The 10,000-nt window shown below is 40.8% G+C and overlaps 3 protein-coding genes across 4 annotated transcripts in view; 2 read left to right on the forward strand and 1 right to left on the reverse strand.

The window, feature by feature from the left end:
• Positions 1–3,138, forward strand: part of LOC137993727 (uncharacterized) — a 5,196-nt gene extending 2,058 nt beyond the window's left edge. The window contains exons 2-3 of the mRNA XM_068839719.1: positions 530–813; positions 2,208–3,138. Coding sequence (XP_068695820.1) covers positions 530–813; positions 2,208–2,379 — 456 coding nt within the window. The 3' untranslated portion in view covers positions 2,380–3,138. The remainder of the gene's footprint in view (positions 1–529; positions 814–2,207) is intronic.
• A 150-nt stretch (positions 3,139–3,288) lies between these two features.
• On the reverse strand, positions 3,289–8,428 carry LOC137993736 (coactosin-like protein). The gene is made up of 4 exons (XM_068839731.1): positions 8,271–8,428; positions 6,929–7,011; positions 4,682–4,839; positions 3,289–3,805 (listed from the first exon to the last, which is right to left on the reverse strand). Exons 1-4 carry the CDS (start codon positions 8,345–8,347, stop codon positions 3,689–3,691), a joined length of 435 nt encoding a protein of 144 aa, XP_068695832.1. The 5' UTR covers positions 8,348–8,428; the 3' UTR covers positions 3,289–3,688.
• A 1,234-nt stretch (positions 8,429–9,662) lies between these two features.
• Positions 9,663–10,000, forward strand: part of LOC137993753 (uncharacterized) — a 22,724-nt gene continuing 22,386 nt past the window's right edge. Inside the window, exon 1 of one of the 2 annotated variants that reach the window (XM_068839771.1) lies at positions 9,663–9,878. The gene's annotated coding sequence lies outside the window, so the exon portion shown is untranslated. The remainder of the gene's footprint in view (positions 9,879–10,000) is intronic. The other variant, XM_068839764.1, reaches the window with a different exon arrangement.

Genomic DNA, 10,000 nt, shown 5'->3' on the forward strand with positions numbered 1-10,000 from the left:
GCCAAAAGCCTTTAGGCTCTTATTAAAAGAGATTTGTTTAATTCAGATGTGAAATTGTAAAAAAGAACGATACAATCCGACGTTTCGGACTAGATATGACTCCGTCATCAAGGAAACTATGTACAGGATGCAAATTACATGCAGTATTTGAAAGCGATGTTGATGCGAGAATTACCGTAGCAAGAGGTGCGAGTACTAGACAATTTTTTTTGCCTGCATGGATGGAGTACGATTGTACTGAACAGTCAATTTCTTTTAATAACGCGTTTTCAATTTCTTCCTCTTTTATCATTTTTTTCGCGTCGCTGTCATCGTTGCTAATTTTGAATGTTAATTTTAATTAAGCTTTTAAAAAAAGCTCCTTGTTTAGGTTGAGAGAGAGAAATTCGTCTTTTTAAAACATCGAGGCATGTGAACGAATCTTGCAACATCGGAGTCGGCACTGTCGTTATCAATAGAGATTTACTGCTCCAGGCAAAAGGCCCTGTCAAAGAGTGTGAAAATGACTCTTTCGTTTCCTTTCTTAAAGGTGTGTTTCTTTGGCGCCACCGGTTTCTCAAGCTTGATGATCAAAGCAGCTCTTGCCGAATACTGGGCTTTTCGTTGGGCAGGGGCAGAATTGATTATGCGAGGGCTCACCACACTTTTCCTGATGTATTTGTTCCTGAAATTGAATCCGCGAGCCTTACCTCGCAGAAACCCGGAGGTGAGGGTTAACCACTTCCTGGTGCCAGTACTGATGTTTGGGATCATAGCAGATTTTGCCGCCTGTTTGGTGGATCAGCAAATCGGTCCTCTTGATCCTTATTTCAGGTATTGTGAGCACTGGAGTCAGTAACTCAGTCAATTAATCTATCAACCAATCAACCCTCCTACCTTTCTATCAACCAGCCACACTAGGTGCCAGCCAGTTAACCAACAGGGAACTTAGCTGCTCCCCAAAGAAGCTCAAAGGAAATGTTCGTATTGAGAGAATCCACTTGAAAAACGCAGTGTATAAAGTTATTGTCGTGGGATCTTGATTCGCCGCTTGATCATACAATCTTTCTTGTCTGTATACATTTGGCGCAGCGGAATGGCGTATAGAGCGTTTTCACTCAAGTGATCAGTAACCTTTTTTTTTTCACCGAAACAAAAGAAAAAGTTTAATTTGCATTATAATAGAGCTTAATAGCCCATTTCCGGGTTGCTGCATGCCTCAGTTTCAAAGCCAGTCCTGGTGCACAACCATTCAAATGGAAATGAGTTGCGTATTCTTATGCAGATCAAACTCGTTTCCCTTACAACAGTTAAGCACCAAGACTCACTTCGAAACCGAGACAAACAGCAACTCGGAAATGGCCCATTGCCGGAGGATTAGTTGGGTTCTCCAACATGGCCGCCGTTCCATTGTTTTGGACCATCAACATGGCCGCTGTGACGTCACGTGAAAACACTCTATATGTATAGCTTGACCCATCCAATGAGTCATTCATTCAGTCAATCAATTAACCAACCAACCAATCAAACATTCTCTAATGGTTTCAGGATTTTGACATCTTTAATTTCAATCCTTTTCTTAATTTAATTTTTCAATTCAGTTCATCCATCAATCCACGTGTCACCGATCTTCCTAATGGTTCTAGGAATTTTCTCAATTTTCTCATAACGTGGATACCATTTTACTTGCTTTCTTTAATGGAAGGGAACAAAATGAGCATGAACTCTACGACTCCTGTTTCATCAATACTAGTAGAGAACTGAGCGCATACCGCCGTTCTTGCTCTCTCGCTCTCCACCTCTAACTTCTTCTGGCAAAACGAGCACTTGATCATTATAGGGGATCATTATAGGGGATGGGCTGGGGATTACAGAAAGCCGCTCCAGCTTAAGGGGTGTAGGGACATACAGTACTAGAAACAGCAAACAGTTTCCCAAAACCGTATGGACATTACACTGAAAAACCGCAAAAACCGACCTCAAAATGGAAAAATCCGCGGACCAAAACTCAAACTTGTAGGTGTGAAACAGCAGGTTCAGTAGTCGACACAAGTTAAATATACCGTTGCCCTTCTTCTTCTTCTTCTTCTTCTTCTTCTTCTTCTTGATCTTCTTCTTCTTGATCTTCTTTCTTCTTTCTTCTTCTTTTTTCTTCTTCTTCTTCTTCTCTTTCTAAGGGTCTGCTTCGAAGAAATTGTTTGATATAAAGCCTCTCTTTCCTGTTGTAGAAAGAAGATCACAGGCGCCCAACGGTCAAGTGTTCTCTATCTGCACGATGTTGGCTCGACTATGCATCTTGGATTCCTGATTCATGTGGGTTTGACCTTCCTTATTATGCAGACTCGTTTTGGCCGCCGCACTCTGACGCCTTCCCGGGAGAGACTTACACTGTCACTTTAAAAAATGAGAGCTACTAGTCCTTAAGCAGAGGGACCGACTTTAAAGGCCGGCACATTTTTCCTTGCTCTATTTTTTGAAAAAAAGAAACCTGCTCACGGGCTTAGAAGAATAAAGTACAGTTAGCAGTGGAACTAAGTTCATATCACATTGATTTTTCCGCATGACAGTCAAAGAAACTGAGATTACCAGGAGTTTAAAGGGGCTATGTCAAGTTGTTTTAGGGCGCTTCGGGAAAATCTATAGTTTATCCCGAGTTTAAAGCTCGAAAATAGTAATGTGGAATTCCTTTACTGATAAAAATATCGTTACATCACAAACAAGATGGTCCTGAGAAAAAAACGGCGTTTATCCAGGTGATTTGCCATAAACTTGACAAACGTCGGCCAACAGTTTTTCAAGATTACCCAAATGCAATCCGTTTCAATCTTATCCATTTATTCTTCTCTTTCCTTTTGCTGTATTTCTTTTATGTTGTTCAACGGTTTTAACTGGTTATTGCAATGTTCCATTGTACTCTTTGGGCATTTTGGGTGTCACGAAATACATCATTTTGCGTGACATAACCCCTTTAATGATTCTCAGTTGTACATTGTTTCGTACCTCGATGAACCATGATAACTCAAGGGACACCGCAATCCGTTTCAATCTTATCCATTTATTCTTCTCTTTCCTTTTGCTGTATTTCTTTTATGTTGTTCAACGGTTTTAAGTGGTTATTGCAATGTTCCATTGTACTCTTTGGGCATTTTGGGTGTCACGAAATACATCATTTTGCGTGACATAACCCCTTTAATGATTCTCAGTTGTACATTGTTTCGTACCTCGATGAACCATGATAACTCAAGGGACACCGTCAGAAGTAAAATAAAAATTAAAAAAGTGCAAACAAAAATCTAAACTCAAACTAAATTGGTTGTTCAAATGACTATTTTATTGCTCATAAGTGGCGTGCAAGATATCAGTTACTGGCAGATACAGAAAACATCGATTTTATTACCCGGCCATCCCACTGAACAGATCAAATGGGAAGTTTCCGCGTAAGACACTGAGATGTAAAGACAATTACAGTGGAGCAAGATGGAACATCCATGAAATCAATCGGAAAACTTTTGTTTAAACTTCAGAATTAAAAATGTTTCATTTCTCATTTTGTTTGTCATTCATTTCAGAATTCTAGTCACCTCCATAAGGCAGTACTGTTATCCTTATGCTCACGCATGCGCACACTATTTGGAGGTTGTTTATTACAAATGCAAGGCTATTTTTTCGGAAAAGGAAGAAACGAAGACGTCAGACCAAATAATTAAGCTTAATGGTTAGATTTCCCGGTGCCATAATTTGCTCCTCCAGCTTTTACTAAAACTGCTTTAACGTGGTCATAGGTGAGTTCTTCAAGATCGCTCGTCAGGATTTCCACTGCAAAATTCTGCGGACAAATAACATTTTATTGGGTTGGAAATGATAACCCTTGGTAACGCTGCATTTCTGGGAGTAAGACGTGAAAGAAACTTTCAGCAAGAGAAATCCCTCGCTGTACTAATCAAGCCACCCTGCTAGCAGAGCCTTTCTTTTGCTTGCTCGATTTGGCGTTCTCGAGAAAGGCTCTGCATGAATCGAGTAAGATCTTTATCGAATATGCGCTTCATGTTGCCAGGATACAGTCTCGAACCCAAGCCTAATATGCCAGATCTCGCCGCCATCTTGGTTTTTCATGGTCAGCGGGCTCAATTATAACCATCGGTTTTGTCACTAAACGGACGCTCGCACTGGAAAAACCGGTTTGACGAGAGAAAACAAGATTGACTAGTCCAGAAGTTCGGGCTGCGGCGGCTTCAAAGAGTTGACGCGAGGCAGAGCCTACTTTTCTCCTTCTCAGTAAAGAAAAAGACAAATGGAGGCTCTGCTCGCAGGGTGTAATCAAGCCCGCTGACTCGTCCTTATAGGTGCGCAGCGGGCGGGAGATGTTCTTGTTGGTATGGAGACATGAAAACAAACGATTCGATAAAGGTAAATGAGCCCTTCGTCAGGGTGAACGCTGTCGTGAGTACTTCGCGATTGTTGGCGTGATTTGGTAATTGTTCGCGTTGTGCCATGATGGCAAAGATCCGCGTTGCCAACGTTTTTGAAGTAAAGAGAGAGAACGGATGCGGATGTTGTCGTTAAAACCTTAAACTTCCTACTTTAACGTTGTTTTTCTTTCAGAGTGCGGCAAAGAATTACTAAAATGAATGCCTATCGTGCAGCAACCAAAAATATTATTTTGTGTCATTGCCGTCGCTCTTGAGTCGTCGAGAGCTCTTACCTGGAGAACTTGTTTAACGGTGGCTTTATCTGTACTGACTTTCGCTTTTTGTAGCGCAGGCACGCTTTCCCCTATCCATGTAATGAAGGCAAACTTGGCCCGTTTGCTAAGCTCGTCTCCAGTTTCAACTCTTACGTAACCGTAGACCCGCTCGCCTTCTGTTAAATCAAAATGCACATGGGAAGAGTATTCAGTGCATTTGTCCAAGGTTTTTATGTTATCTCTTTAAATACACTTCTTCAACGGCTAAAGCTGCAAGTCCCCATTGACCGCAGTCAGTGCAAACCCTTCCTCTCCCTCCCTTCCTCAGGATCGTACCTCATCTTTGTCTTATTAATAGCTTCTCAAATACGAACAGACACAGTGGCCTGTGTCATGTCCTGGCTTTGGAAGCACAGTCGGAAGGTAGAGGAAACACAGTCGCTATGGGTGTGTTGTGAAACACCTGGCATTAGGCGTCCTTAAATTGGAGGACAAGCAGGACTACGTGCATGAGTTTTGAGGTGTTTAGAACAAGAATTTTTAGCGCCATGGCAACGTGACGTCACACTTAAGAACTCTATTATGGTTAAAAGTCGATTTCTCTTCAAGTGCGCATGCTTAGATCGAACTTGTCAACCAATAGACCTTTTTGCAGATACGGTGGCCATTTTGATTTCTATTGTTTCGAAAGACATTATGGGATGCTCAGGGGGTAAATTAATATGTATTTGCCCCCTGGGCATCCCATAATAGCTATTCGAAACGATAGAAATCAAAATGGCCGCCGTATCTGCAAAAAGGTCTATTTGAGGTGGCTCAAGGTAGCTTCAAAAATTCCAAGTGACTGTCACCTCACCAGGGTTGACTCTATAACACTTCATAACCGCAATGTTATTGTACCATATGAAGCACCAAATTTTGCTTACAATGATGCACTCCCGACTGTGATGTAATATGCACCATAGCAACAGGAAAGGTATTTACAAATACCATATATTTTGTCTTCAAACGTTCTATGTCAAAAGGCAACTCTGAAATTATTGCTGGGAAGTAATCAGCAGGCTGAGTTAAAACTCTCTTCAAAGATAACCAATCTATGATGTGAATTAAGAGCCACCTTGAATATTTCAGTTGTGAATATTTCAGCTTTGAATCTGTGGCTGAGAAATTTTTTAAACTTTGTTAAGAATTTCAATTTTACCCTGCAAATTACTTTGCAGAAAAAACAATGGGAGTCACCAAATTCATTTTTGAGCTCAGTAAGCACACAGAGACCAAACATAGGGTGTTTTGGATGGATGGCCTGTTGCTATGGTAGCCTATTGCATCACAATATTGAGAACAATTTGTTGAATAATACTTGCTGTCTTCATAAAACCACCACATAGCTGCTTGGAGATATGTTATTGAAGAGTCAATCCTTTTAATAGTAAATTTTTTTGAACGTGTTGAAACTGGTGTGAGCCTCTTCAAAGATTACTAATCATTATTTCCCCCGGACAAACCCAGTACATTGACAATCTTCTGTGCCCGGGTATGAAGAATTTGACCGAAACCTGTGTAATATTTTGCGTGTAAGAATTTGAAGAAGAGTACTATCGCTTTTGAATGCGAATGGTTCACAAGGGAAAAAGAGCTTTTGTGGCCGGACAAGCTCAAGGTATGGAGCGTAATGTTTGAAAAACATGTAATGAGAAGAACTAGGCCACTTTCAGCGGTGTACCTTTTCCCTCACTTCTTATGTAACGTGTCACAGAAATATGACTTTCGTGGCTTTGATTGTTCCCTGTTAGCAGAGGTCTCTCTTCTTTTTTGCGTTCGCTGGGCTGACGAGTACGGGAAAAGATACCTCTGCCATTGGTCGAAACTCACCGTTTTGAGCACGCACGGTGGTTACTTAGCGACCGAATCCTCACGTGATACTTCATGTTGTGTGGGTTCACTTAACAACAGCAGAATTACTGTAAAGCAGTGAGCGAGACGCAGCAGGCTCAAGTCACAGTCAGCAAACATATCATGGGGCATGCGGTTTGAAGAGTTCCGTCCAAGGTTGTGGACGGCGGTTGGATCAAAGTGAGCTTCAACCAATAGCAGAGGTCTCTTTTCCCGTACTCGTCAGCCCAGCGAACGCAAAAAAAAAAGTGATTTCTGCTAGCAGGAAACTTTGATTGCGTTATTTTGTGGGATCCTGACCCGAAACTGAAACACTGCAAAAAAGACCTGTTTGGTTTAAATTTCATTCACAAAATATGGTATATAACGTACCCCCAAACTGTGATCGGAATTCTTCATAATCAGTTCCTGATGCAGCGTGAACGATGTTCTTGTCCTCGTACTTGAAAACAGTCCTAAATGATTTCGAACAAAGATCAGCAATGCAGTGCTCAGTTCATAATTAAATGATAGGCTAGCCGCGAACGTATGTAGGGGTACCGGGTTGACTGAGTACTGCGCGCGTAGCCGCACTCTATCCACCCCACTTGAGAGGCAAGTAGGATGGCCAAGTGTCAGATGCAAGTCATCTCAGTCGCTACCAAAAATTCTCCCCGGCGGTCAACTCGTCATTTACATTTTCGTTTATTTTGATGGCGGTTCTGCCTTTTGTAAACTTTGTGCCGTTTTAAGGGGGGTCGCCCATAATGTCAATTGTTTTTGGTTAATAGACTGTCCTCTGGGAATAGATGGAGTTCTTCGTACAATTACAACGCTGTCACTCAACCAAGGTGCGACAGACTGTGACAAGTTCATCACGCGCGTCCGACTAAAATTGACAAATTCTTCGAAATTCTTTATCTTAATCACTCACTGACAAACTATGTCCCATTAAAATCTACATTTCCTGCATAATCATAAACTGGAGCAAAAATACCTTTAAATTAGTTGACACCGTCCTTTAAGTCGCTCCCTCCAAGTTTTTGTTTTAAGTGCCGGTCACGCGGGCAACTCACTACAAGCCTTATCTGTCGTTCAAGCGCGTCTGACTAAAAATTTACAAATTCTTCGAAATTCCTTACCTTTGTAGAAAGTTCCAGTCGCATCCAAAACGCGAAAGGGAATAAAAGACGTGAGACAAACAACGCTACGCACAGGAACAACCAGACAGCGAAACGCCTTAGAAACATGCGACATACCTTTAAATGGCGTTAATCATAGCATAAAGTTGATCGGTAAATGAACGAGTCAGGAGGTTGACGGCATGACAAGCTAATTTTCGAACATATGATCCATGTGAATTCTAGTGCAATATATGGCAAAATGGCGACAAAGCCTGACCAATAGATGAGAGCCCAATTAAAGGAAATATATTTCATTCATTTCGGCAATTTCCGCCTTCATAAATTCATAAATTTATTTTGAAATTTTCCAGAGTTGTGGCCAAATTCCTCTAAAGATGACCCATCTCTCGAACAATCTAGATTAGATTTGTGAAAAAAAAAGGAACATTACTCTGGTGACCTTGGAGCCAGGTACCGCCTCTAGCTCGTAAAGCTGAAATTAAAAGCCGGCCGGTTCGTGCTTGGTATGTCTCGGTTTTTGCAATGTGATATATACTTTCGACCTCCGTTCGGCAAAATCACAACAGCTAGAAAATTTATAGATCGCTTACCAGTTCGACTCCACTTTGTCGTCTCTAACATCAAGATACGCTTTCGTCATCGCCTCTTTATCAGCAGTTGCCGCCATGGTCCTGAGAATTTTTGATATCCAAACCTTTCACGTGAGTGTGGAGACCGGTTTGATGAGACAATCGCGTTCGAATTTGAGACTATTATTATTATTCAACCTTTGTGACGTCACAACAATCAATCTTACGTAAATATTACAACACACAATATAGCGGAAGGCACTGAAAGAGTATTATGTTGCAGGCGGATCATGCGTAAAACGTTTTAAGTTTTTTTTAGGAAGGAAAACATTCAAAATACATAAGAAATTTCATTCTCAGCTCCAAAATTAGACGTTCTTATACCGTATACTGATATATATATATATAAGTATACTTCAGTCACCGGACCAGTCATTTCTAAATTTGGATCTTCATATACTTTGGAGACGTCCTGTTTGACTTAGCTAGAAGAAAACTTTTTGGGCGAGTTCCACTGGACTGCAAGATTTTATTGAGTTGAGTAAAAATTCCCGAATTCAGCATGGGGAGTAAAACAAGAGAATAGTTTAATTCCTCCTCTAAGATTCTTCAAAAGAAAGGAGCTAAAGGAAACAGATTCTTATGTCTATTATACGTAAAATGATCAAGGATAGATCGTTGATAAACGATAAAGATTTTTGTACTTGAAAGGTACACGAGAAAAATCGGTAGTTGGCTAAAAAACTGAAAGGGCAAAGTGTCTTCCATCTTATTGGGGGTGGAAGCGGAATAATGAAGAATGAATAACGGCTTAATAAAGAAAATGAGTAAGGAATATTTAGAGTTCGAAAATGAATAACGGCTTAATAAAGAAAATGTGTAAGGAATATTTAGAGTTCGAAAATGAATAACGGCTTAATAAAGAAAATGAGTAAGGAATATTTAGAGTTCGAAAATTCGGAATAAAGAATTTTACAGTTTCCATAAAGAATAACGAATACGGAAAAAAAAGAATAACGAATTATTCCGCTTCCACCCTCGAATCTTAGGCTCGATTACCAGCCGCTGTTTACCAGACTCGAAAGAGTGTCTGGAATCGAGTCTACTTCCTCCTTTCACAACAAAAATTCATAGCAGCATATTTAAGATATCTTTATACTTTTTTTTTCTGGAATTAAGCTATGTACATTTTGTTGAAAAGGGTTGAATCAATTTGCGTTTCCTAAGAAGATGTCACACAACGATCTTACGCCGGAGAGACTGAATGGAGAGGATAATGTGACTAAATTCTGCAGAGCTTGAAAGCCAAATAATGCACAAGACCAATGATGAGATCGACTCGGTGTCTTGCAAATACAGTGTTTTACAGGAACGTACACGATCGAGCTTCTTGACTTTTTTTCAGCTTGTCGCACAATTCAGCAAAGTTGCGTGATGAGAATGGTCAGCTCACGGTCCTCACGGTCAGCAGTGATTTTGAGAAAAGTTCCCGTATGAAACGCTTTTGGCGGGAATAATAATCTCGATACCGAACAAAGGCGATTTCTTTGAATCAATCATCAACTTTTCGCTTCAAATCCTGCCGAGGCCGAGAAACGCCGCATGACGGGGAACAACTGAAAGAACAAGGTACGTTATGTGGTTCCATTCTGGTATTACGTTCGATTAATAGTCAGTTTCGTTGGAATCTTTCTGGTCAGTTGTCTCATTGTCGGCCCGAGGAAGTGATCAGTTTCACTTCCATCAAGTTT

Source organism: Montipora foliosa, chromosome 1 (genome assembly GCF_036669935.1).
Source record: "Montipora foliosa isolate CH-2021 chromosome 1, ASM3666993v2, whole genome shotgun sequence".
NCBI classification, from domain to species: Eukaryota; Metazoa; Cnidaria; class Anthozoa; order Scleractinia; family Acroporidae; genus Montipora; species Montipora foliosa.

Bases quoted from the DNA above. Each gene is read 5' to 3' on its own strand.
- LOC137993736 (XM_068839731.1), bottom strand. From the start codon at position 8,347: ATGGCGGCAACTGCTGATAAAGAGGCGATGACGAAAGCGTATCTTGAT. The intron at 7,012-8,270 runs GTAAGCGATCTA...GAAATCATTTAG, and splicing joins GACAAAGTGGAGTCGAACTG to GACTGTTTTCAAGTACGAGG. The intron at 3,806-4,681 runs GTAAGAGCTCTC...ATTTGTCCGCAG, and splicing joins CCGTTAAACAAGTTCTCCAG to AATTTTGCAGTGGAAATCCT.